The 23,693-nt window shown below is 41.4% G+C and overlaps 1 protein-coding gene and 1 long non-coding RNA gene across 2 annotated transcripts in view; one reads left to right on the forward strand and one right to left on the reverse strand.

Moving 5' to 3' along the window:
- Window positions 1-2,747: 2,747 nt before the first annotated feature.
- On the reverse strand, window positions 2,748-3,729 carry LOC128777674 (uncharacterized). The gene is made up of 2 exons (XR_008422959.1): window positions 3,613-3,729; window positions 2,748-3,135 (listed from the first exon to the last, which is right to left on the reverse strand). It is a non-coding gene; the product is annotated as an uncharacterized LOC128777674 (long non-coding RNA).
- A 55-nt stretch (window positions 3,730-3,784) lies between these two features.
- Window positions 3,785-23,693, forward strand: part of MDN1 (midasin AAA ATPase 1) — a 174,068-nt gene continuing 154,159 nt past the window's right edge. Inside the window, exons 1-7 of the mRNA XM_019442848.2 lie at window positions 3,785-4,049; window positions 12,660-12,886; window positions 18,611-18,835; window positions 19,350-19,457; window positions 19,538-19,730; window positions 22,256-22,498; window positions 22,740-22,871. Of these exons, the coding sequence (XP_019298393.2) occupies window positions 3,918-4,049; window positions 12,660-12,886; window positions 18,611-18,835; window positions 19,350-19,457; window positions 19,538-19,730; window positions 22,256-22,498; window positions 22,740-22,871 (1,260 nt within the window). The 5' untranslated portion in view covers window positions 3,785-3,917. The remainder of the gene's footprint in view (window positions 4,050-12,659; window positions 12,887-18,610; window positions 18,836-19,349; window positions 19,458-19,537; window positions 19,731-22,255; window positions 22,499-22,739; window positions 22,872-23,693) is intronic.

Genomic DNA, 23,693 nt, shown 5'->3' on the forward strand with positions numbered 1-23,693 from the left:
CATTTTTGAGAGACAGAGCTTGAGTAGGGGAGGGGGAGAGAGACACAGAATCCTGAGTAAGCTCTAGGCTCTGAGCTGTTAGCACAGAGCCTGATGTGGGGCTTGAACTCACAAACCGCAAGATCATGACGAGCCAGTCAGATACTCAACTGACTGAGCCACCCAGGTGTCCCCCCTTACTTTTTCTTTAAATTCATCTCTTTAGGGGCACGTGGCTGGCTCAGTCGGTTAAGTGTCTGACTCTTGATTTTGGCTCCAGTCACGATCTTGAGGTTTGTGAGTTTGAGCCCTGAGTCAGGCTCACCAGTGACAGTACAGAGCCTGCTTGGGATTCTCTTTCCTGTCTCTCTTCCCCTCTCTCCTGTGGGCACCTGTGTGTGCACACATGCACTCTCTCTTTCTCTCAAAATAAATAATTGAAAAAAATAAGTTCATCTCTTGAAAAATTGTGTTTTTGACTTGTAGACTCTCCCAACAGTCTGGATTTTGCTGATTATATATTCATGGTGCAGTTTAACATATTTCTCTGTTCTCTTTATTTTCTGCATATTGGCAGCTAGATCTGGAGATTTGATACTTTTGAGAAGACTATTGGTGGTATTATGTTCTTTTTCTTTTTAATTTTTTTTAAGTTTATTTATTTTTGAGGGGGTTGCAGAGGGGCAGAGACAGAGAGGGAGAGAGAATCCCAAGCAGCTCTGCACTCAGTGCGGACCAAAGGTGGGGCTTGATTTCACAACTGTGAGATCATCACCTGAGTCGAAATCAAGAGTTGGACACTTAAGCCATGCACTGAGCCATGCAGGTGCCCCCAAAGGTAACCAGTTTTTTAAAAATATTATTATGTAGTCATGGATTTAAACATATATAACGTGTCAATTCATTGCAATTGTTATCTTCATTGAAGCTCAAACTGTACCATCATTGGTCAGCGGAGATCTCTTTAAGTTTGTACTGTAAAGGAGGAAAAGAAATAACTTTCCATACCCATTTTGGGTTCTCTGGCTTGGGCCCAATAAAAAACATTAAAAAGAGACAGATTAACAAGAGAAAAACATAAATTTATTAACATGTGCATCGTGCATACACATAGGAGGACTCAGATCAGTAACTCAAATAGTTAAAACTTGGGCTTATATAGTATCTTAAAAAAAGAACAATAAATTTTTAGAGAAGTGACAAAACAAAGGAAAAGGACTTTGAGTTTCTGGAGGTGGCAAATTGTGAGATGGCAAATATATGGGGAAACAAATGGTAGATAACAGACAGTTTTAGCAAAGTTTGTTATATAGTTTCTTCTGCTGCTCTCTCTGTGCTAATAAAGGTCTACAGTTGTAGAGAAGGGAAGGGGAGACACTCTTAAAAACTTATATCCTGCTTACAGGCAAATAGGAGGGCAGAGAGCTTCTGGATCTGCTTTTCCTCAATTGCGTTCATTTCAAGAGAGCTTATAGATCTTCTAGAAAAAGAAGCAATAGATTTGTAAAGAAATGACAAGGCAAAAGAGGTTTGGGCTAGAGGCAGTAAATTGTAGGCAAGTAACTAGGAGACTTAGGGAGGGAAAATTAGTGGAAGATAAGGATTATTTTAGTAAGTTTGTACAGACCCATTTGGTGTCAATTATCAGTCTCAGGTGATAAGTACCTTCTTTTATTCCTTGTAAAGTCGGGGGGGGGGGCACTTTTCTCATGGGAAATTTTATGCCTTGCTATATGTAGAAAAGGGAGGCATGGTCAGAGAGCCCTTCCTGCATCTTCTGTTTCAAAGGGTCTTTACCTCAAAATAATCAATATACCAACGTGGCATAGTTTAGGGTGGCATGTTCCAAATTCCTTCATGCCTAAGTGGTATATTCTGCTACTGTTTAGTACCTGAGTCCTTTTGACATGACCCTAGTCGTCTTTTTAAAAATACATATTATTTTACCTTTTATTATTGAAATTTTTCTACACAAAAGTAGAAAGAGTATAATGAATTCCCTTCACTCAACATCTAGTTTCATTAATTATCAATATATTGCCAATCTTGTTTCATCTGTACCTACACATATCCTATTCCTTGCTGATTAGTATAACTTTATTTTTAAAGCTTTTCCTTTTTTTTTTTTTTTTTTAAGTAGGCTCCTCACTCACTGCAGACCCCAGTGTGGGGTTTGAACTTACGACCCTGATGCTCAACTGACTGAGCCACCCAGGCACCGCTAAAGGTTTTCTGAGGTTTAACTTATATACCATAAAGTTCGTTCATTGTTAAGTGAGCAATTCAATGACTTTATTCCATTTATAGAGTTATGCCACCATCACCACAATACAGTCTTGGAACATTTCTATCACCCAAAAATGTTGCCTTATGGTTGCTTGAGAAAGGTCATAAGAAAGGGTGTGTAGAGGAGGAAAAATAATTTTTCCTTTACCCTTCTAAGTTCTTGGGTAAGACCACTGTCATATAAGACTGATTAACAAGAAAACAACAACACATAATTTTATTAACAAGTGCACTTCACATATATATGGGATATACCCAGGGGTAAAAATGAGTAATTCCTCAAATGTGGGTAATTTTTCATCCATTGTGCTATGTCCTCAGGGAACCCTCTTGATCTTCTTGGGAATTTTAGAAACATTATTCATGTGGAAACGTTTTTTGCCCACCTCCACAGTTCCCTAGTTCTGGAAGTCCTGTGCTTGAGTTTGAGTTGCCCCAGAAGCTAACGTTCAAACCCTAGGGGAAAAAAATTCAAATTCAAATACATGTTTAAAAAATTTTATTTTTACGTAATCTCTTCACCCAACATGGGGCTTGAACTCACAACCCCGAGATCAAGAGTCACAGGCTCCACCAACTGAGGCAGTCAGGCATCCCTCAAATACCTTCTTAAAATATTGACTCATGGTATACACTTGCTATTAGAGATCTACCCCCCTTTAAAAACACTTTTTAGGAATATAATTTACACAAGGTGCACAAATCTTGTGTACAATTTTTTGCTTTTTAAAATTTATCTACCAGAGTAACACCACCAAGAGGAAGATAAGGAAACATTTCCATTACCATAGCATGTTCCCTCAGGTTCCTTGGTTGTCAACACTTCTCAGAGCAACCGTTAGCTTGACTTTGTCATTATTTTGGCTTCTTCTTGAACATCACAACAATGGAACTTTCAGGTTCTCTTCTACTCCACCCTTTTAAATTACGTCGTAATATAATATATATGCCCTACTTTACTTAAATATTCCCTAACTGAACACTTATTTCCAATATTTATATTAAGGATGCTGCAAGGTGGGGCGCTTGGGGAGCTCAGTCCTAAGCCTCCGACTTCCTGAATTCCACCCCTGCATCAGGCTCTGTGGTGACAGCTCAGAGCCTCGATCCTGTTTCCCTGCTTGGGATTCTGTATCTCCCTCTGTCTCTCAAAATTAAATAAACATTAAAATAATAAAAAAAAAAAAAAAGAATGCTGCAAGGGGGGGTGCTGGTCATACTTGTGAATTTCAATAGGAGGGAGGCACGGTGGGCTGAGGATCACATGCCGCTATGGGCTCCCTCAGTTCCGGGCCTAGTAGAATCTCCTGTCTCGCTGTCCCGCCACACCTTGTCTCCGGGACCTACCATCACTGCAATGGTCGGACCCGAATCACGATATCGATGCCCGCTTCAAACGTCCTCCCGGAACTGGGGCGGTAGTGACTCCCGCTGTTTCCGCTGCTGAGGGGGCGGGGCTGGGGCCGCCCTGCCGTGGCGGTGGTGGTCGAGGGCTGATGACGTAGGGCGCCGCGTGCTCCCCCACGTGTGCTGCAGTTCTCCCGGTGTCTGCGGGGCAGCCGTGGCTGGTTCCCCCGGGGGCGTAGTTGCTGGCACCTCCAGCGCGGGACCTCGGTGGCTCGGGGGCTCCGAGCGCTAAGTAGGGAGCGCTGATGACCGCCGGGGGCGGAGGGTCTGCGGTCATGGAGCACCTTTTCCTAGAGGTGGCGGCCGCGCCGCTGCGCTTACTCGCTGCCAAGAACGAGAAGAGCCGCAGCGAACTGGGCAGGTTCTTGGCCAAGCAGGTAAAAGAAGGAGGGAGAGGGAAAACGCCGGGCCGCCCCCGGCCGCCCCCCTCGCGCGTGCCCTGCGACCCTGAGTGAGACGCGCAACTTTAAGGGAGGGGGGAAGCGGCGTTCTGTCACCCTGGCCCCCCTCCGCAGGGCTGGTCCGGGGCGGAGACGTCCGCGCGTGTTTGAGGAAATTGGAAGAAGCCTTTTGTGTGTATCTGAGAGACCCTTCCATTCTCCTCCAACCTACCTCTGTCTTCTCTCTGTAGCAGACGTGGCCTTCCGAAAGAAATGTGGTTTGTTTTTCTGTAATTGAAGTTGTATCTCTGCCCACTTGACATGTGTATTAACTTAAGTGTGCCAAGTCTAGCCGCCCCTGTTAGTCTGGGTGACTGTTTCTCTTTTCTGCTCCATCCTTTAGTTGTGGCCGGCTGACACGTATTGATTGCGTTCCTGCTTTGCGTGAGGCACAGTATGGTTCTGTGAGGAGACAGAGAAATTCGTTACGGTCTCTGCCCCCAGGGAACTTAGCGTCTATTTTTGGAGACCGTTCATAAACACAGAAAACAACGGAAGGACAAAGCAAGACAGCTAATGCTGTGTGACATTAACCGTAGAGACTATGATGTGGATTAGGATTTTCTAAGAAATGGGGTTTTGGCCTTTTAAGAGCCTTCTCTCAACTCCCTGCTAAGTTGAGAACCTTTATCATGCATTTTCTTTTCACGTTGCATTTTAATTTCCCATTTTATGCTTCCCCACTCCCAATATCTCTGAACTTTTAGAGAGTAGAAAATGTGTTTAGTTTATTTTTTTCCTTCTAACTCCCGTATCTAGAACTTATTTATTCAGTCACGAATGCATTGTGTACACATATATCCTTTTGCTCAGGAAGCGACGGGAGTATTTTGGGTCTGGAGCTGCAGAGAACTAACATGAGAAGCATTTCTGTTTGGTGACAACAAATTGAACATGTAAAAGGCAGGGGGAGGGGGAGAAGAGGGGTGGGAGAGAAGGTCAGAGATACCCTGGGGCCTCTGAGCCCCAGTGAAGGGAATCACTAAACATGGTAATTCCCTCTGGTGAATCAGAGGGATGTTGGTGGGCTGGACTAAGGAAAGAGATCATCACTTTGTATGAGCTAGCTTTTGGTGACAGTCCTGAGTTATGGATTGTTGATAGATGTATTTTTCTGTAAGTGGGTGTTAGAATTTAGAGCAGAGGTTCTGAAACTAGGGATCATAGACCAGCAACAGGGGATTTGTGTTTCCCTACCACTGTAATTGGGTGTAACATAGATGTTTATGTACTGGGGGTAGGGAGGGGAAATGGTTTGTAGCCTTTATTACATACAGTTTTAGAGAATCTGACAGGTGTGAGAATCACTCATGTGAATTCTGAGATTGTATAGAAATAGTATTAGACTTGAAAGCTACTAGAAAGTTCATTTGAATTAAGGAGATTGGGACACCTTTGCTTCTCCCTTTTTTGTGTGTCACATTGTCAGATTCTCTCCTGAGATGTCTTTCGGTTTGTTCCTTATCATTTTCATGATTAATTTCAAACCTTTCACTCAGAAGACTTGATTGTGTTGCCATTCTGTATTTATCCTATTTTTTGGAAACAAAGCAATTTTTATGGGAAAGCAAAGCCTTTTGAAACATGATTCTCATTGCAATTGGGATCTGAAGTAAGAATTCTTCAGGGTTGTGTGTTTTTTGTTTTGTTTTGTTCTTTATCTCAGCTGGTGACAGCAACTTCTGCCTATCCACTTTAGAGAACTGAGTGTCCTCACTCTTCTCACTTCTTTTCCTTCACATATGGCCAAGTCTTCCGTGTTTTATTTACTGAGTTTTGAATCTATTACTTCCTTTTCATCCCTATTGTCACCACCATCCTACAGTTCTGACTCCATTCCAGTGTGGGTTTTCCAACACCTCCAAGCAATTCTCAGACACAAACTGGGTGTCTTATAATTTAACTCAATTCTGACACTGTCTACTTGGAGATAACATGAGATCCCACGTGTTAAGGGCTGAGTCTTTCAAAACTGCCCTCTCCACCTCTGAATGCCATTTGAAAGTCCAGGTTGTCACCTGTACTTCTGACCAACTGGCTGTGGATTGGAGGTTCTCTACAACCCCCTCCTTGGGTTTGATTAATTTGCTAGAGTGGCTCACAGAACTCAAACATTTTACTTACTAAATTACTGGTTTGTTATGAAAGGATAGAATTCTGGAACTGCCAGATGGAAGAGATGCATAGGGACAAGGTATGTGAGGAGTGCAGAGCTTCCATCCCCTCTCCAGAGGTGACACTTTCTCCACATATCCATATTTTTACCAACCTGGAAGCTCTCCTGACCAAGTCCCTTTGGGTTTTTATGGAGGCTTCATTACATAGGGTATAATTGATGAAACCTTTAGCCATTGGTGTTGGAATTCATTGACCAACCCTTGGCCCTTGAGGTGGAGGTGGGGGTGGGACTGAAAGTTCCAACACTAATCACTTGGTTGGTTCTCTTGGCAGCCAGTTCCATCCTTGGGTGCTTTGCAAAATTCACCTCCTTGGGGCGCCTGGCTGGCTCAGTAGGTAGAGCATGCAACTGTTGATCTCAGTCTAGTGAATTCAAGCACCGTTGGGCCTAGAGCTTACTTAAAACAACAACAGCAACCCCACCCCCGCCCCTCCCCCCCACACAAAATTCACCTCCTTAACATAACAAAAGACACCTTTCTCAACTCTGCTCACAGGAAATTGCAAGGATTTTAGGAGCTCTGTGCCTGGAATGGGGTTGAGAACCGAACAAAAATGTGTTGTTATAAATCATATCACACATCCTTACCTCCGTGATTACTGTCTATGTTCAAGAAAAGCGGAATGCTTAAGAGCATGCATGGATATTGAAATGAAGTATGGCTAAAGATCAAATTCTCTTTTACATAATTGCTTTTGGGGTTTGAACAAGTTACCTAACTCTCCTGAGTCACAATTTCTTGGTATATTACATATGGTAGCTACTACATAGTTGGAGGGGCTCTGGAACCAGACTGTGACGTGGATTCTTGGTTCTCCTAGCTTTGTGACCTTGACCCCTTTTTAATTTTTCAGTTTCCTTATCTGTAAAATAGGGATATATTGCCTGCTTTATGGGTTGCTGTGAGGACTAGATGCCTACACTATAGTAAGCACTCTTTGTAGAAGTGGTTCTTAATTATTATTGCTATTAATAAGGTTGTTGTAAGATCCAGATAATGCATGTGAGGAGCTTACCAAAATGCCTAGCACAGAGGAGGTAATCAGGGGCATCTGACTTCAGCTCAGGTCGTGATCTCGCGGTTCATGGGTTTGAACCCTGTGTCTGGCTCTGTGCTGACAGCTGGGAGCCTGGAGCCTGCTTCAGATTCTGTGTCTCCCTCTCTCTCTGCCTCTCCTCCATGCACGGTCTGTCTGTGTGTCTGTCTCAATAAATAAACATTTTAAAAAATTAAAGAAAAACAGTAATCAGTACATATGAGCTACAATAATACTTTTTTATGTTTATTTTTGAGAGAGCGAGTATGTGTGCTCACAAGTGGGGGAAGGGCAGAGAGGGGGGAGAGAGGATCTAAAGTGGGCTCCATGCTGACAGCAGAGAACCTGATATGGGGCTCAAACTCACAAACCTTGAGATCATGACCTGAGTTGAAGTTGGACACTCAACTGAGTCATCCATGTACCCCAAAATAATAATTTTTTATTTATTTATTTATTTATTTATTTAATATATGAAATTTACTGTCAAATTGGTTTCCATACAACACCCAGTGCTCATCCCAAAAGGTGCCCTCCTCAATACCCATCACCCACCCTGCCCTCCCTCCCACCCCCCATCAACCCTCAGTTTGTTCTCAGTTTTTAACAGTCTCTTATGCTTTGGCTCTCTCCCACTCTAACCTCTTTTTTTTTTTTTTTTTTTTTCCTTCCCCTCCCCCATGGGTTTCTGTTACGTTTCTCAGGATCCACATAAGAGTGAAACCACCCAATATAATAATTTTTAAAAACCGCTTTATTAAGATATAATTCAGGTACCATATACTTCTTCCATTTAAATTTATAGTTCAGTGGTTTTTGCTGTTTTCACAGATGTGTGTAACTGTTACCACAGTTTTAGACTGTGATGTTTAGACATTTTCATTCTTTTGTAATTTTTAAAATTATTTTTAAATTTTTTTTTAAGTTCATTTATTTTGAGAGAGAGAGTGCAAGCAGGGGAGGGGCAGAGAGAGAGGGAGGGAGAGAGAATCCCAAGCAGGCTCTACACTGCCAGTGCAGAGCCCAATGTGGGGCTCGAACTCATGAACCATAAGATCATGACCTGAGTTGAGATCAAGAGTTGGACGCTTAGGCTTAGCTGACAGAGCCACCCAGGAGCCCCTCTTTTTTTATTTAAAAAAGTCCCCCAACATGGGACTTGAACTCAGGTCATGAGTTGCATGCTCTTTCAACTGGGCCAGCCAGGTGCCCTGACATTTTCATTATTTCAAAAAGAAGCCCCCATACCTTTTAGATGGTAGCACCCCCCATTCCCACCCCAGTCACTGTGCTCTCCCACAGCTCCTCAGGCAACCACTAACTTAACTTTTTTTCTCTGTGGGTTCCCTATTCTGGTCATGAATAAGACATCTGAATCTATCACCATTCTGCATAAAAGCTCCCTATTATCTCTATAATAAAAATTTCTAAGTGGTATATGAGGTGTTTTATATTATTTGAAAATTTGTCACTTAAAAAATGAAAGAAAAAATTTTTTCTCTCAACTTTTTTTCCAGTTTTTGTTTGAAATACTTTTAAATCCAGTGCAGTGGTTCTCAACTGGGGCAATTTTTCCCCCAAGGGCAAATCTGGAGACATTTTTTGGTTATCACAACTGTTGGTGGGGTTGCTTCTGGCATATAGTGTTTAGAGGGCAGAGATGCTGCTAAATATGTTACAATGCATGGGACAGCTTCCACAAAGAATTATCCAGCTCCAAATATCAGTAGTGCAAAATTAAGAAAGAAACTCTAAATATATATGTGCCTAATAACAGAGTATTAAAATATGTGAGTCAAAAAGTGACAGAAAAGGAAAAATAGACAAATTCACAATTATAATTGGAGACTTTGACACTCTATCCTGATTAATTGATAGAACAAATACAGAAAATCTCTAAGCATGTAGAAGACCCACTATCAACAAACTTGACCTAACTGACATTTCTAGATTGCTGTGCCCAGTAACTGTAGGATACATATTCTGCACATCTGGAACATTCCCCAAGATAGACCATATTCTGATTGATTAAACAAGTTTCAATAAATTTAGGAGAATTAAAATCATGCATGGTATATTCAGTGATCCCAATGGAATTAAATTAAGGGAGAAAAAAAACAACCAAAAGATAGTGGGAAAAATCCCTAAATGTTAAAGATTAAAAAAAAAAAAAGATGGTTAAAGAACAATCACTGAGTCAGAAAATCATTTGAACTGAATCATGATTTAAACAAATTGAGGGAGGGGGCACCTGGGTGCCCGACTTCATCTCAGGTCATGATCTCATGGTCTGTGGATTCAAGCCCCACGTTAGGCTCTGTGCTGACAGCTCGGAGCCTGGAGCTTGCTTCAGACTGTCTCCCTCTCTCTCTGCCACTCCTCTGCTTGCATTCTGTCTCTCTTTCTCAAAAATAAACATTTAAAAAAATTTAAAAAAAGGTAAGTTACTAATAATGAACAATTTATGAAATCAGTGTTTGAAGAATATAAATTACCAAAGCCCACTCAAGAAAAACAAGCTAGGAATAAAACAGAAACAAGTTAGCAATAGAATAAAACATCCTCAAGCTGATACAGAGCATCTACAAAAACTTAATAGCTAGCATCACAGTTAATATGTGAACAACCCAGTTTCAAAATGGATAAAAGATGGGGCACCTGTGTGGCTCAGTCAGTTCACCGTCTGACTTCAGCTCATGTCATGATCTCTCGGTCTGTGAGTTCGAGCCCCATGTCGGGCTCTATGCCAATAGCTCAGAGTCTAGAGCCTGCTTCAGATCCTGTTTCTCCCTTTTTCTCTGCCCCTCCCCTGCTCATGCTCTGTCTCTCTCTGTCTTTCAAAAATGAATAAATGCTAAAAAAAAAAAAAATTAAATGGATAAAAGATTGAACAAATGTACAACAGATGATAAATAAATGGCCATTAAACACTTGAAAAAATTCTCAACATCTTTGGCATCAGAGAAATTCAGATAAAAGCACCAGATTCCATTCCCCCTTCTCTAAAATGACTAAAATTTCAACTGACCATACTATGTGGTGGTGAAGTTATGTGGCAACCAGAGGTCTCAGACATTGCTGGTAGGTGTAAACTGGTACAACTACTTGTTTTAAAGTTAAACACTGAGGGGTACCCGGCCGACTCAGTTGATGGAGCATGTGACTCTTGATCTCGGGGCTATGAGTTCAAGTCCCACATTGGATGTAGAGCTTACTTCAAAAAAGAAAAAAAGGCTAAGTATCTTGTTTTCTTTTTTTTTTAAGTAGGCTCCACACTCAGCGTGGAGTCCAGTGTGGGGCTGGACCTCAGGACCCTGAGATGAAGACCTGAGCCAAGATCAAGAATATCAAGAGTCGGATGCTTAACTCCTTGAGCCACCCAGGCGCCCCTTCCTCATTTCCCTCAGGGGTGGAGAGAATCTTAAGTAGGCTCCACACCCAGCACAGAGCCTGACCTCGGGGCTTGACCTTGAGACAACCTGAGCTGAAATCAAGGGTCGATGCTTAATTGACTGAGCCACCCCACCCACCCCTTTTCCTATTTTTAGTATCTGATTCATCTAACCCTGTTTTCCAGATTATCTTTTTTTTTTTTTTAATTTTTTTTTTATCGTTTATTTATTTTTGAGACAGAGAGAAACCGAGCATGAACGGGGGAGGGGCAGAGAGAGAGGGAGACACAGAATTGGAAGCAGGCTCCAGGCTCACGGAACGTGAGATCGTGACCTGAGCCGAAGTCGGACGCTTAACCGACTGAGCCACCCAGGCGCCCCTCCAGATTATCTTTTCAAGAGAAGGTTCATGAAGTGATATTCTCTCTGGAGATTTTTTTCCCAACTCACAAGTTTCTATATAACATGTCCAGGACAGTTGCACTTTTTTTCATTCATTTTCTAAGTGATGTGTTTCTTTTTCTTCACAATATAACCACTTACTATCTACTTTTTTGAATATCTTTTTTTTTTTAAATTTTTTTTTTTCAACTTTTTTTTTTTAATTTATTTTTGGGACAGAGAGAGACAGAGCATGAACGGGGGAGGGGCAGAGAGAGAGGGAGACACAGAATCGGAAACAGGCTCCAGGCTCCGAGCCATCAGCCCAGAGCCTGATGCGGGGCTCGAACTCACAGACCGCGAGATCGTGACCTGGCTGAAGTCGGACGCTTAACCGACTGCGCCACCCAGGCGCCCCTTGAATGATATCTTTAGAGGGCTTCATAGCATGCCCCTGTGAATCATGACCAAATCTGTTAAAATTTCCTTGCAGGACTAATATTGATAGAAATTGTTCCAATATAACATCTTTCCCCACTCAGTGCTTTGTTCAGAATTAGGAATTTTTGGGGGCACCTGGGTGGCTCAGTCGGTTGGGCGTCTGACTTCGGCTCAGGTCATGATCTCACGGTTCGTGGGTTCGAGCCCTGCATCGGGCTCTGTGCTGACAGCTCAGAGCCTGAAGCCTGTTTTGGATTCTGTGTCTCTCTCTCTGCCCCTCCCCCACTCGTGCTCTGTCTCTCTGTCTCAAAAATAAATAAACATTAATTTTTTTTAAAAAAAGTATTAGGAATTTTTGGAGCACTTGCATGGCTCATTTGGTTAAGCATCCAACACTTGATTTCGGCTCAGGTCATGATTTCATGGTTGTGAGATGGAGCCTCACATGGGGCATGGAGCCTGCTTAAGATTCTCCCTTTACTTACCTCTGTCCCTTGAGTGTGTACTCACACATGTGTACATGAGCTCTCTCTCTCTTTCTCAAAAAAAAACAACAACAACAACAACAACAAAAAAAAACCCTAGGTGTTTTTATGAGTGAATGCCCTATAATTTGAAAGACTTCGTAAGAGCTCAGGTATAAGGTGACCTTATTTGAGAGAGAACTTTGGAAAAAATTGTTATATTTTTGCATGGGGTATTTAGGTTGTGCTCAAGCTGCAGTCTTAATAGGTAAATGTTTTGTGTGAAATGCCTTAGCATAAACTCATAGCATTGGACTTGGTGAGTATTTTAACCCTGCTGTCTCATTGTCGGCAGCAGGGGTTGTGTAGACCCACGTGCACACTAGCAATATGAGACTGTAGCATTTTACATGGAATTCAGGTATCAGTCCTTTTCCTCAAACCTCAGTGGACTGAAACTTCTTTATAACAGCCTTTCACATTAAATTAACTGCACTCTTCTATTGCAAAGCCCTTTTCTATGTTTTATAAGATAAACTCATTTATGATATGTGGAAATTGGATGTTTTGATTCTAAGCTAGGACTTTTTCCCTTTTGTAGCAGTGCTAACAAGCAGCATTTACATAGATACATTGTTTTGCCTTTCTCTCAGGTGTGGACACCTCAAGATCGCCAGTGTATCCTGAGCACCTTAGCACAATTACTTCTGGATAAAGACTGTACTGTGCTGGTTGGTCGCCAGCTGCGCCCTCTTCTTTTGGATTTGTTGGAAAGGAATGCTGAAGCCATTAAAGCCGGAGGCCAAATCAACCACGATCTACACGAACGGCTCTGTGTGTCAATGAGCAAACTCATTTGTAACCATCCTGACGTCCTCCCGTGAGTAACAATTTTATTCTTCACTTTTCTCCTTGAGGTAGTAGAACCTGCTGTCTCCTGGAAAGTAAAGGGGTGTGAGCTGAGAAGGGAAGAGAAGAAATACAAGAAAGAAGGAAGATAAGTGGTACGTGTTCTTTGGCTTCAAGAATTATATCATCTGGTGAGATGAGGCAGATTTAAAAAGAGTTTCATCTGAGGCTCTTATAGCATCCATTTCAGATGGCTGCTTGCTGGAGTAGCTGAAGGGTGACGTTAGAAGAGCTATGGTGTCCTTTCTAACTTTCTAGAATCTGTCCAAAGCAGTTTTGTGAGAAGTTATATTAGAACTGGATTCTAATGTATTTCTCTTTAAAAAAAAAATGTTTTTTAATCTTTATTTATTTTTGAGAGAGAGGGAGAGACAGAGCTCAAGCAGGGGAGGGGCAGAGAAGGAGGGAGACAGAATCCAAAGCAGGCTCCAGGCTCCGAGCTGTCAGCACAGAGCCTGACATGGGGCTTGAACTCGCGAACTGCAAGATCATGACCTGAGCTGAAGTCGGACACTTAACCCACTGAACCACCCAGGCACCCCTAATGTATTTCTCTTCTGATCTGCTCTGTGTCCAGCCTGTGCTTGTTCACCCTTCCTTAGGCAGCCTGGTGGTCCCCTACTTCTGAGAGGTCACCATATTGATGCCAAACTTATTGTGCACCAGATCAGCATAGTGCATTGCAGTCAAGAACTATAGCCCAGCAATCCTCCTCCTGCCTCATCCACCTGAACAGCGGGGGCTACAGGCACGTACCACTGTATCTGCCTTTGTCTTTTAAATTAATAGCAAAATACTGTTAGTATGGAGTAAAGGGCCAGCAAAATGAGTATTAGGGTTTTTTTAATTGAGAAGGTGAAGAACTTTCACTCTAAACTTGAATAGTATCTTTGCAACTAATAAGAGTATTCCTTATATCCATTCCTTATTTATTAGTTTTCATTTGGCTTTCTTAGAAGTATGATCTCTAATCTGGTTCATGAATGAAGGGAATAAGAACTGAACTCTTGGCAGAAAACCATAATTTGTATGAGATTTTCTTTTTTTTTTTTTTAACGTTTATTTATTTTTGAGACAGAGAGAGAGAGAGAGCCAGCGAGAGAGAGCGAGCATGAGCGGGGGAGGGGCAGAGAGAGAGAGGGAGACACAGAGTGTGAAGCAGGCTCCAGGCTCTAGGCTCTGAAATGTTAGCACAGAGCCCAGTGCAGGACTCAAACTCACAAGTCGTGAGATCATGACCTGAGCTGAAGTCGGACGCTTAACCCACAGAGCCACCCAGGTACCCCTCTATGAGCTTTTCTAAAAGGGGAGGGGGAAAAATGGGCCCAGTTTAATGGAACTAGAAGATATACAGCAAATATCATCATTATATGTGGTAATTAGGAACATAAGCTGTGGGTTGATTGAAGGTTGAGATTGTGGCCTCACTTAGTACTCATTGATGTACTTGACTGTGGTACCATTTCATAACGTGTACTGACTGCCCTGTACTTACTATATAGAATTGACGTGTGGGTACTTGAACCCCCGTTTCTCCTAGGCTTTGTGGTACAGTGCTTCTGGATTGTGTTTGAGAATCATTAAAATGATGGATTAGTTACATCTGGTTTCCCATCCGCTTTGCACTTTATGTTCTTATTAAATGCATGTGAACACAGAGCACACCCCTACTTTTTCTTCTTTTCATTTTGCCAAGGCACTATATTTTATTTACACTCCCACCTTATTTCAAAAATTATATAATGCAGTTTATGAAGTTTCTTGTGCTAGAGTAACTTAAAAACAAGCCATAAAAAAAAGAGCTGTGTGTAAATGAATCAATACATGATGTAAAATGAATTATAGACAATGATGTAGAATGAGATTTTGATTTTCAGTTTTAAGAATTGTAGCTCATTAATTCATGTGCCCTAAATTTCCTCTGTAGAGGAAATATACCTAATGTGTTAGGGATATACCAAATATATTTAGATAGGATACAGTCATTCATTCAGGAGATAAATATAGAAGACCTTTCTTGGGGCCACATCATGGGGGTAAGAAAGTCAAATATAATGGGTTCTTGTATTTTGAAAACAATTGAATATAATGTTAATAGAGATGTTAGCCAAATACTTAAGGGGAGCAAGAAAATCGTTAAAGAAGAATGAATGTTATCCTCTTGAAAATCAGAGAAAGTTTTGTATTGTGGCAGATTGTGGAGGAAGAGGGAAGAGAAAAAGAATGAAGAGAAGAGAAATAGGATGGCAATGAAGATCTAGGAAAAAAGAGAGAGAGAGAGAGAGAGACAGACTGGAAAGGAGGATCCCAGTCAAGCTCCCTAGATTCCTAGTGCTTGCCCTTCATTTACTGGTACATATCTCTTTCTGAACCCAAGGTGTTTGGGGCTTCCATGAGGTTCTTTAGTAGTCTTAAACATTTCTTTTTTTTTTTTTTTTTTTAATTTTTTTAATGTTTATTTATTTTTTTTTTGACAGAGACAGAGAGAGAGAGAAAATGAATGAGCGGGGGAGGGGCAGAGAGAGAGGAAGGCATAGAATCCAAAGCAGGTTCCAGGCTCTGAGCTGTCAACACAGAGCCTGATTGCGGGGCTAGAACCCATGAACCGTGAGATCATGACCTGAGCCGAAGTCAGACGCTTAACCAACTGAGCCACCCAGGCGCCCCTTAAACATTTCTTTTTTTTTATCTTGCTTATATTATTTGTTCATTACTGGGTTCCCCCTTCCCCTGCCCAGCTTTATTGAGATTCAATTGAGATATTTTTATTGACATATAATATTGTATAAATTGAAGGTAGAAAACATAGTGATTTCATACATGTATATATTGTGAAATATTTGCCACAGTAAGGTCAGTTAACACATCTTTCACTTCACATAATTACCATTTTGTTGTTGTTTGTTCATTGTTTTTGATTCTAGAATCCTTGAACACGTTTTACTTTTTGGCAAATTTTTTGTCAGGACTTTGTGAGTGCAATCCTGGTGTATTGATTCTTTCTCTATTCTAACATATTAGGTTTCCAAGTTCTTTTTTTTGTTTTGTTTTTCCCCCAAAGATTTTACTTTTTGGGGCACCTGGGTGGCTCGGTCAGTTAAGCATCTGACTCTTGGTTTCAGCTCAGGTCGTGATCTCATAGTTTGTGAGTTCAGGCCCCACATCGGGCTTCACACTAACAGCTCAAAATCTAGAGTCATGTGGGGGCGCCTGGGTGGCTCAGTCGGTTGAGCGTCCGACTTCGGCTCAGGTCATGATCTCGCGGTCCGTGAGTTTGAGCCCTGCATCGGGTCTGTGCTGACAGCTCAGAGCCTGGAGCCTATTTCGGATTCTGTGTGTCCCTCTCTCTCTGACCCTCCCCCATTCATGCTCTGTCTCTCTCTATCTCAAAAATAAATAAATGTTAAAAAAATTTAATAAAAAAAAATCTAGAGTCATGTGTTCTTCCAACTGAGCCATTTAAGCACCCTTCAGTCTTTATACTGTAACATCTTAAGGCACTGTTAGTCTTATTTCAAATCTTTAGAGAAGTAAACTAAATAGCTCTGTCAGAGCCAGGACTGCACTGCAGGTCTTACTTCTGGATGCTGGAAAGACTGATTAGTTGCCCGAGTGGCTCATCCAAGATTAGATGTTTAACTGGGTGATATTCCTTGCTGTATTTTAGGCCTTATGACTATCTTACTCCAGGAAAGAGAACTTCTCCTCAATCTTTGGATATTCTCTAAGGCAAAACTGATCATGTTATTCTCTGGCTAAAGATGCTTTATTGTTGTTTAGATCAGAATTTTAGAGCACTCCCTGAAAGTGATGGGTCTTTGGAGAAAAGGGTGCTGTAGTTAAGTAAGTTTGGGAGAGAATATTGACCAGTTCCCCTTTGTATTTTTATGGTGGACCACAATTCTCTTCCTTGCACTGGCCGCACAGATGTAGGCCATTGCCAGTGCACTCGGCTTATTTCCCCCGGTCTTCCTCAAGGAAGGAAGGTCAACCCTGAGTCAGGTTGACAACTTGGTTGCTGCTTCTCTGTTTGTTACTGCCGGCTGGTTTCACATGTGCTGCCAACATCATCTGCCTCTCTCCCCCAAAGAATGATTGTACTTATTCTGACAGCATCCTTGTGGAGAAAAAAAAAGTCCTGTTTTTGTTTTTAATTTCAAAGGTGATACATTTAAATAATAACAATACAGAATTGCAAAAAATGGAAGTCCTGGAATTGCACCCTGAAATCCTACTTTTTAGAGATAACTGTTATTAACAGTGTGATATGTTACCTCTTAAATCTCTTTTTCTTTTTCTCACTCTGCCAGGTTTCTCTCTTTTTCTTTTTAAGTTTATTTATTTTGAGAGAGGTAGTGTATATGCATGTGAGTAGAGGAGGGGCAGAGAGAGGGAGAGAGAGAATCCCAAGCAGACTCTGCACTGTCCACACAGAGCCTGATGCACAAGGCTCAATCTCACAAACCCATAAACTGTGAGATCATGACCTGAGCTGAAATCAAAAGTTGGTCGCTCAACAGACTGGCTCACCCAGGCGCCCCAGCCAGGTCTCTTCTGAGCCACAGATGAATCTTCTAAGTCCCATTTGTCCAGTCTTCTTCAGAATATTGTGAGTGTTAACTTACCAAGCCTCTGTTTCTGTTTGCCCGGATTGCTTGTGGAAGTCTAAGCCTTCCCACCCATCTCCTGAGTTCTCATTCTCTCTCCCTGTCATAACAGTTTTATGTTTGGGGATTTATTGAGCCAGCGATGTGGGGTATGTTTCCCTGGTGCTTCAGTGCAAGTTGCTCTGGAAAGCAGATTCGAATGGCCCCTGCAGCTGCTCTGTCGCATTCCCAGTGGGCTCCTGAAGATTCTGTTACTGACCACTAGTTCACTAAGTTATTGTAAAAGGTTGCAACTCTGGAACAGGCTGATGGAAGAGATTGCTTCCTAATACTAGATTTCACAGTGATTTTTTTTGGATGAAACCAAAAGCACAAGCAACTAAAACAAAAATAGACAAATGGGATATCAAACTAAAAAGCTTCAGCACAGCAAAGGAAACAAGAATGAAGAGACAACGTACAGATTGGGAGAAAATATTTCCAAGTCACCTATCCATTAGGGGATTAATATCCAGAATGTATAAAGAACTTCCTTCCATCTTTTTGTCCATCTTTTCCAGTTTTACTGCCTTCCTTTTGTGTTCCACAGAAATCTGTTCTCATCTTCAGATGCAACCAAAGCATCTCTTCTTGACTCCCCCCCCCCACCCCCACCCCCCCCGCCCCAGCCCTGTTGGTTTAGCTGAATCTTTTTTTCTTTGTGCCTCTTGTTTCTGTAAGCGACTGTCTTCCTTGGTAGATAGCAAGCTCCTCAAGGAAAGTATCTCCTTGGTTTTGTACTCCTGGAACTTAACAGCATCTGGCTTCTAGTGAGAGGTCAATAAATGTTTATTGAAAACTAGTGCATTTTCAGTGGAAAACACTTGCAATAAGTACCTATGGTTTTGTATTCTCTTAGACATCTCATGCCATTGTCCTGGTTCCTGAATTTGAACAGGATACAGTCTTAGGATTGGGTAGCTTCACTATTTGGCTCTTTATTCTCAGACCCTTGGAAATTCCTGTTGTATTCTGCTGGCCTGTCTCAAAGTGGAAAAGCATACTTTGAAATCCTCACCAACAAATGAAAAAAATTTCTTTTTCTGAAGGTTTGCCCTGAGGTATTTCAAGGACACTTCTCCAGTCTTCCAAAGACTCTTCCTAGAGAGTTCAGATGCTAATCCAGTCCGCTATGGGCGCAGGCGGATGAAGCTCCGGGACCTAATGGAAGCAGCTTACAAGTTTCTGCAGAACGAGCAGTCTGTGTTCCGGGAGCTCTGGGACTGGAGTGTGTGTGTCCCTCTCCTCAGAAGCCATGACACCTTGGTCCGCTGGTGTGTAGCTCCTGGAATTTTCTGGTGCTTCAAGTGTGGGGGTGGTATAAGGAGTGTAGAGTTCTGTGATGAGGCAGGAAAGGAAGCTATGTAAAATGTGTTGTTTTTGTTCTGGTGCCTTTTGGGTTCCTTGTCCCTTTCCTTAATCATGCATCTCCTCAGTGGCAAATGAGAGGATACTTAATGGAGTTCTACCTTTTTCAAGTTCTATCAGGTGAATTCATCATACTTGATTTGTATTTTCTACTCTCAAATTTATTGAAATGTATTAATTCTATAAGATTTCCTTTTTTTCTTTTTAAAGTTTTTCTTTTTTTAAGTTTTTAGTAATCTCTACACCCAACATGGGGCTCGAACTTAGAACCCTGAAATTAAGAGTTGCATGCTCTACCCACTAAGCCAGCCAGGCGCTCCTAAGATTCCCTTTTCTAATGTTTAGTTGGCGAGAAAATTTTCTTTTTTCTTGAGAATCAATTGCTTTTCCTAAGTTTATGTATACTTTGGTTTTCTCCAGGTACACAGCCAATTGTCTTGCTTTGGTCACCTGTATGAATGAAGAGCACAAGTTATCATTCCTTAAGAAGATTTTTAATAGTGAGGAACTGATCCATTTCAGGTTAAGGTAAGAAGGAGGATTCCTGGAGATCTTGATGTAGCTTTACTGTGCATTAAAGTAACTAATGAGATACTCATTTTCCTCAGGTTATTAGAAGAGGCCCAGCTGCAGGACTTGGAGAAGGCCTTGGTTTTGGCTAATCCAGAAGCCTCCCTTTGGCGTAAGGAGAAAGAGCTGCAGTACTTACAGGGCCATCTTGTTTCAGCTGATCTCTCTGCCAGGGTGACTGCTGTCTGTGGCGTGGTGCTGCCTGGGCAGCCACCAGCCCCTGGAGAGCAGGTATATTGGCATTAGTGGGATGTGTGTCCTCTTCTCCCCTCTTAAACATTGAGTGTGCTTTTTTCCTTGGCTGGACTGTGTGTTATAGGTGTGAGCCGAGTTGAGTTTTCCAAATTGCTCTTCCATGTACAGAACTATTCAGAACAGATTAAGGAAAATTTACCCAGGGTCCTCTTCTCTGATAGTTTCTTTGTCTCTGTTTGATGTTAAATTAGAAAGTCTAATGATGTCGATGTGATGCTTTTAACGTTAGCAAAGCACTTCCATATACTCTCTTATTTACTTGCTACAGTAACTCTGTGAGGTTGGGTAGCGCATGTTGTGATACCATATTTATGTAAAACAAAGGTAGAATGACTGGCCTGGAGACCCATGGGCTGCCCTTTGTAGAGACGGTGCCAGGCCCAGGTATAACTCCCAGCAACCTCTTTTTTTCAGAATATTCTTTTTGCTTGTTAGGTAGGAGACTAGTAACTGTAGTGAGCTTTCCCCCTGTCATATGAAATGAGCTTCTTTCCAACAATATGGCTCCAGACCCACACTTTGGAAAAGCTTATAGATCAAAATCTAGCTCTGTAATCTGAAGCTATTCGCAGCCAGTTTTTAGTTAGTTGTCACTTTGTGTGATGGTCAGGTTCACCCAGTTTTCTTTTTGGAAGAAGACCTGGGTCATTCCTTGAACCATTGGTTTATCCATTAGGTAGTACAGTTTAAAAAAAAAAAAGCATAATATGCATTTTAAAAATGCACATCTTAAATGTACAGCTCAATGATTATTCATAAACTGAATATATCTACGTACCTAGCACTAGGACACCAGCGCTTCCGCAGGCCCTTGTGTTTCCCTCTAGTCACTAAGATCCCCCAAACCCTAACCATTTTTCTAATATAGATAAGGTTTGGAGCATTAGAATTTTAACATAGGGAAAGATTCTAGTTGTGGTAGGTTTGATGTTGAGTACCAGTGGCTAGGCACTGGGGCAGAAGTACAGAATGGTGCTATGGCCCAGCCTCCCTGCTAAGTTGCTGAGAGTAACAGCTCTGCAGAGAGCTCAGGAACTTCGGCCCCGAATCTCATTTTGTCTTCACATATCTATAGGAGACTAGCCATGTTTGAGAAGTTACTATTCCTTAAAAGTTCTTAAAATTCCACTTTTCCAAGAGATCTTTTTTCCTATATTATATTAGGTACATTATTATTTGAAATTCTTTTTAATGCAGTAAAATACAACATTTACCATCTTAAACTTTTTTTTAATAAGTAAACTCTATCCCCACCCTGAGGCTTGAACTCACAACCCTGAGATCGAGAGTCATATGCTCTACTGTCTGAGCCAGCCAGGCGCCCCAACCATCTTAAACATTTTTAAGTATGCACTTCAGTGGTAAATATATTCACATTGTTGTGTGAATAAACTCCAGAACTTTTTCATCTTGCAAAGCTGAAACTCTATCCATTAAACATATTGGGAGCAGTTATTATTTTTCACATTTTCACATTTTGTTATGGAAAATATCAAACATATTCCAAAGTAGAAAAAGTAGTGTGATGAATCCCCATGTACCCATCACTTGGGTTCAGTAATTATAAATTTATGGTTAATTATCTTTCATTTATACTGCTGCATACTCTCCCCACACCATCTTATTTTGAAGCAACTTTCAGATGTCACATCATTTCGTGCCTAAATATTTCAATGTGTATAAAGGAAAAGAACTTTAAAAAAGCCATTATTCTTTATTAGACCTGAAAAAACTGTAAAAATTTTATAATACAAAACATCGTTTTAGTGTTCATACTTCCCTGATTTGATTTCCCTGATTTGTAAATAGTTGTGTGCATTCTTTTTTTTTTTTTTTTTTAAGTAGGCTCCATGCCCAACATGCAGCTTGAGACCAAGACACATACTGTTACTGACTGAGCCCGCCATGCACCCCTATTGTTTACATTCTTTTTTTTTTTTTTAATTTTTTTTTTAACCATTTATTTATTTTTTGAGACAGAGAGAGACAGAGCATGAATGGGGGAGGGTCAGAGAGAGGGAGACACAGAATCTGAAACAGGCTCCAGGCTCTGAGCTGTCAGCACAGAGCCCGACGCGGGGCTCGAACTCACGGACCACGAGATCATGACCTGAGCTGAAATGGGCCGCTTAACCGACTGAGCCACCCAGGTGCCCCTATTGTTTACATTCTTGATCTTAGATAACGAAATCTTAGAATGTGGCGAGAGGAAGGAAAACAAATAAAAATCTCTTCATGAGATTAGGTTTGCCCCCATCCCTCATGTGTCAACTTTTTTGACTTCTTAAACTTTGGGAGACTTTCCTTAAATTTGTTAGCAAATTTGTGCCAGGAGGAAAAAGATCCTATTTTGGATAACCTACCTACGGTTACTATAGTTCTGATACTAGTAATTTAGAGGTTTATGTAAAGGTCAGTGGAAGCATTGTTGTAGAAACTAATGTGTACCCTTTGGAGGAAAGACTGTTGACATGCCTTTTATTTTTCACTTGCCTCCTTAGGCTAGTAACAGAAGTTCTTCTCGTGAACAGGAGCTGGCCTTTAGGTCTTATGTGCTGGTTGATTCAATCTGCAAAAATCTTCAGACGCTGGCTATGGCAGTGGCTTCTCAGAATGCTGTGTTGTTGGAAGGACCGATAGGATGTGGCAAAACTTCCTTAGTTGAATACTTAGGTGCAATGACGGGTAGAAGGAAGCCCCCTCAGCTTCTTAAAGTCCAGCTTGGAGATCAGACCGACAGTAAGGTAATTAAGAAATGGCAGGTTTTGGTGGATTAGCATGCTTATAAATGTTTGCATTAAAGTATTGTTTTTGCTAAGGGATGTGAGAATAGTCCTTGGTCTTCTTCATAACTGATGGGACCAAGCTGTAAAAACCTCAAGTGCCTGCTTATTTCTGTATAGAAGTTTAACCATTAATCAAAGGTTATAGCAATTGGTATCTCAGATGTGTGGTATCAGTAATTACTTTAACCTCTTCCTGTAGATGCTGTTGGGAATGTATCGCTGCACAGATGTCCCGGGAGAGTTTGTGTGGCATCCTGGTACCCTGACACAGGCAGCCACAAAGGGACACTGGATCCTTCTGGAGGATATTGACTATGCCCCTTTAGATGTGGTATGTCATCTCACTAATTATTTGCTGATTCTACCTTTGAAGAGCATTTGGTTAATAGTGATTCTGCGAGGTGTTTGATTTGAGATGGTATGTTTTGCAAGAAGCTCATTCATGGTTGCCTACCTAACCTGGTTTGAGGTAGGATTACTTGGCTTGTCTCTTTTTTGATAGAAAATTGATAAAATTCCACTGGTGCTGTTTCATTCAGTAGAGTAGTCCCCCCTTATCTGCCGTTCAGTTACCTGTGGTTACCCACGGTCCTGAAGCAAGTGATTCTCCTCCTGTGTCTTCAGAAGGTTAGTAGTAGCCTGACGCTATGTCACAGTGCCTCGGTCATTCACCTCACTGTTACCTAGGCATTTTATCATCTTTCATCTCCACAAGAAGGGTAAGTACAGTACAATAAGATACTTTGAGAAAGAGAGACTCCATTCACATATCTTTTTTATAGTATATTGTTAGAATTACTCTATTTTACTGTTAGTTATTGTTGTTAATCTCTTACCTTGCCAGTTTATGTTAAACTTTATCATAGGTATGTTTCTGTAAGAAAAAGTATACTGTAAATAGGGATCTGTATTATCCACAATTTCAAACATCCACCAGGGGTGTTGAAACATACACTGTGTGGATAGGGGAAACTACTATAATCGGATATGTGACCAATTTCACTGTAGTTTTTTCCTCCTTTAGTTAAATTATGTGACTAGTTTCATAACCTTTCCAAGAATAGACCTTGTGGGAAACATCTTACCAATGTTACAGATACACTGAGAACTTTGAGACCCTACTTCCTAGCTATGGCATCCATAGAGCAGTGGG

This window comes from Panthera pardus, unplaced genomic scaffold, assembly GCF_024362965.1.
Source record: "Panthera pardus isolate Hobbes unplaced genomic scaffold, ASM2436296v1 HiC_scaffold_17, whole genome shotgun sequence".
Lineage (NCBI taxonomy): Eukaryota > Metazoa > Chordata > Mammalia > Carnivora > Felidae > Panthera > Panthera pardus.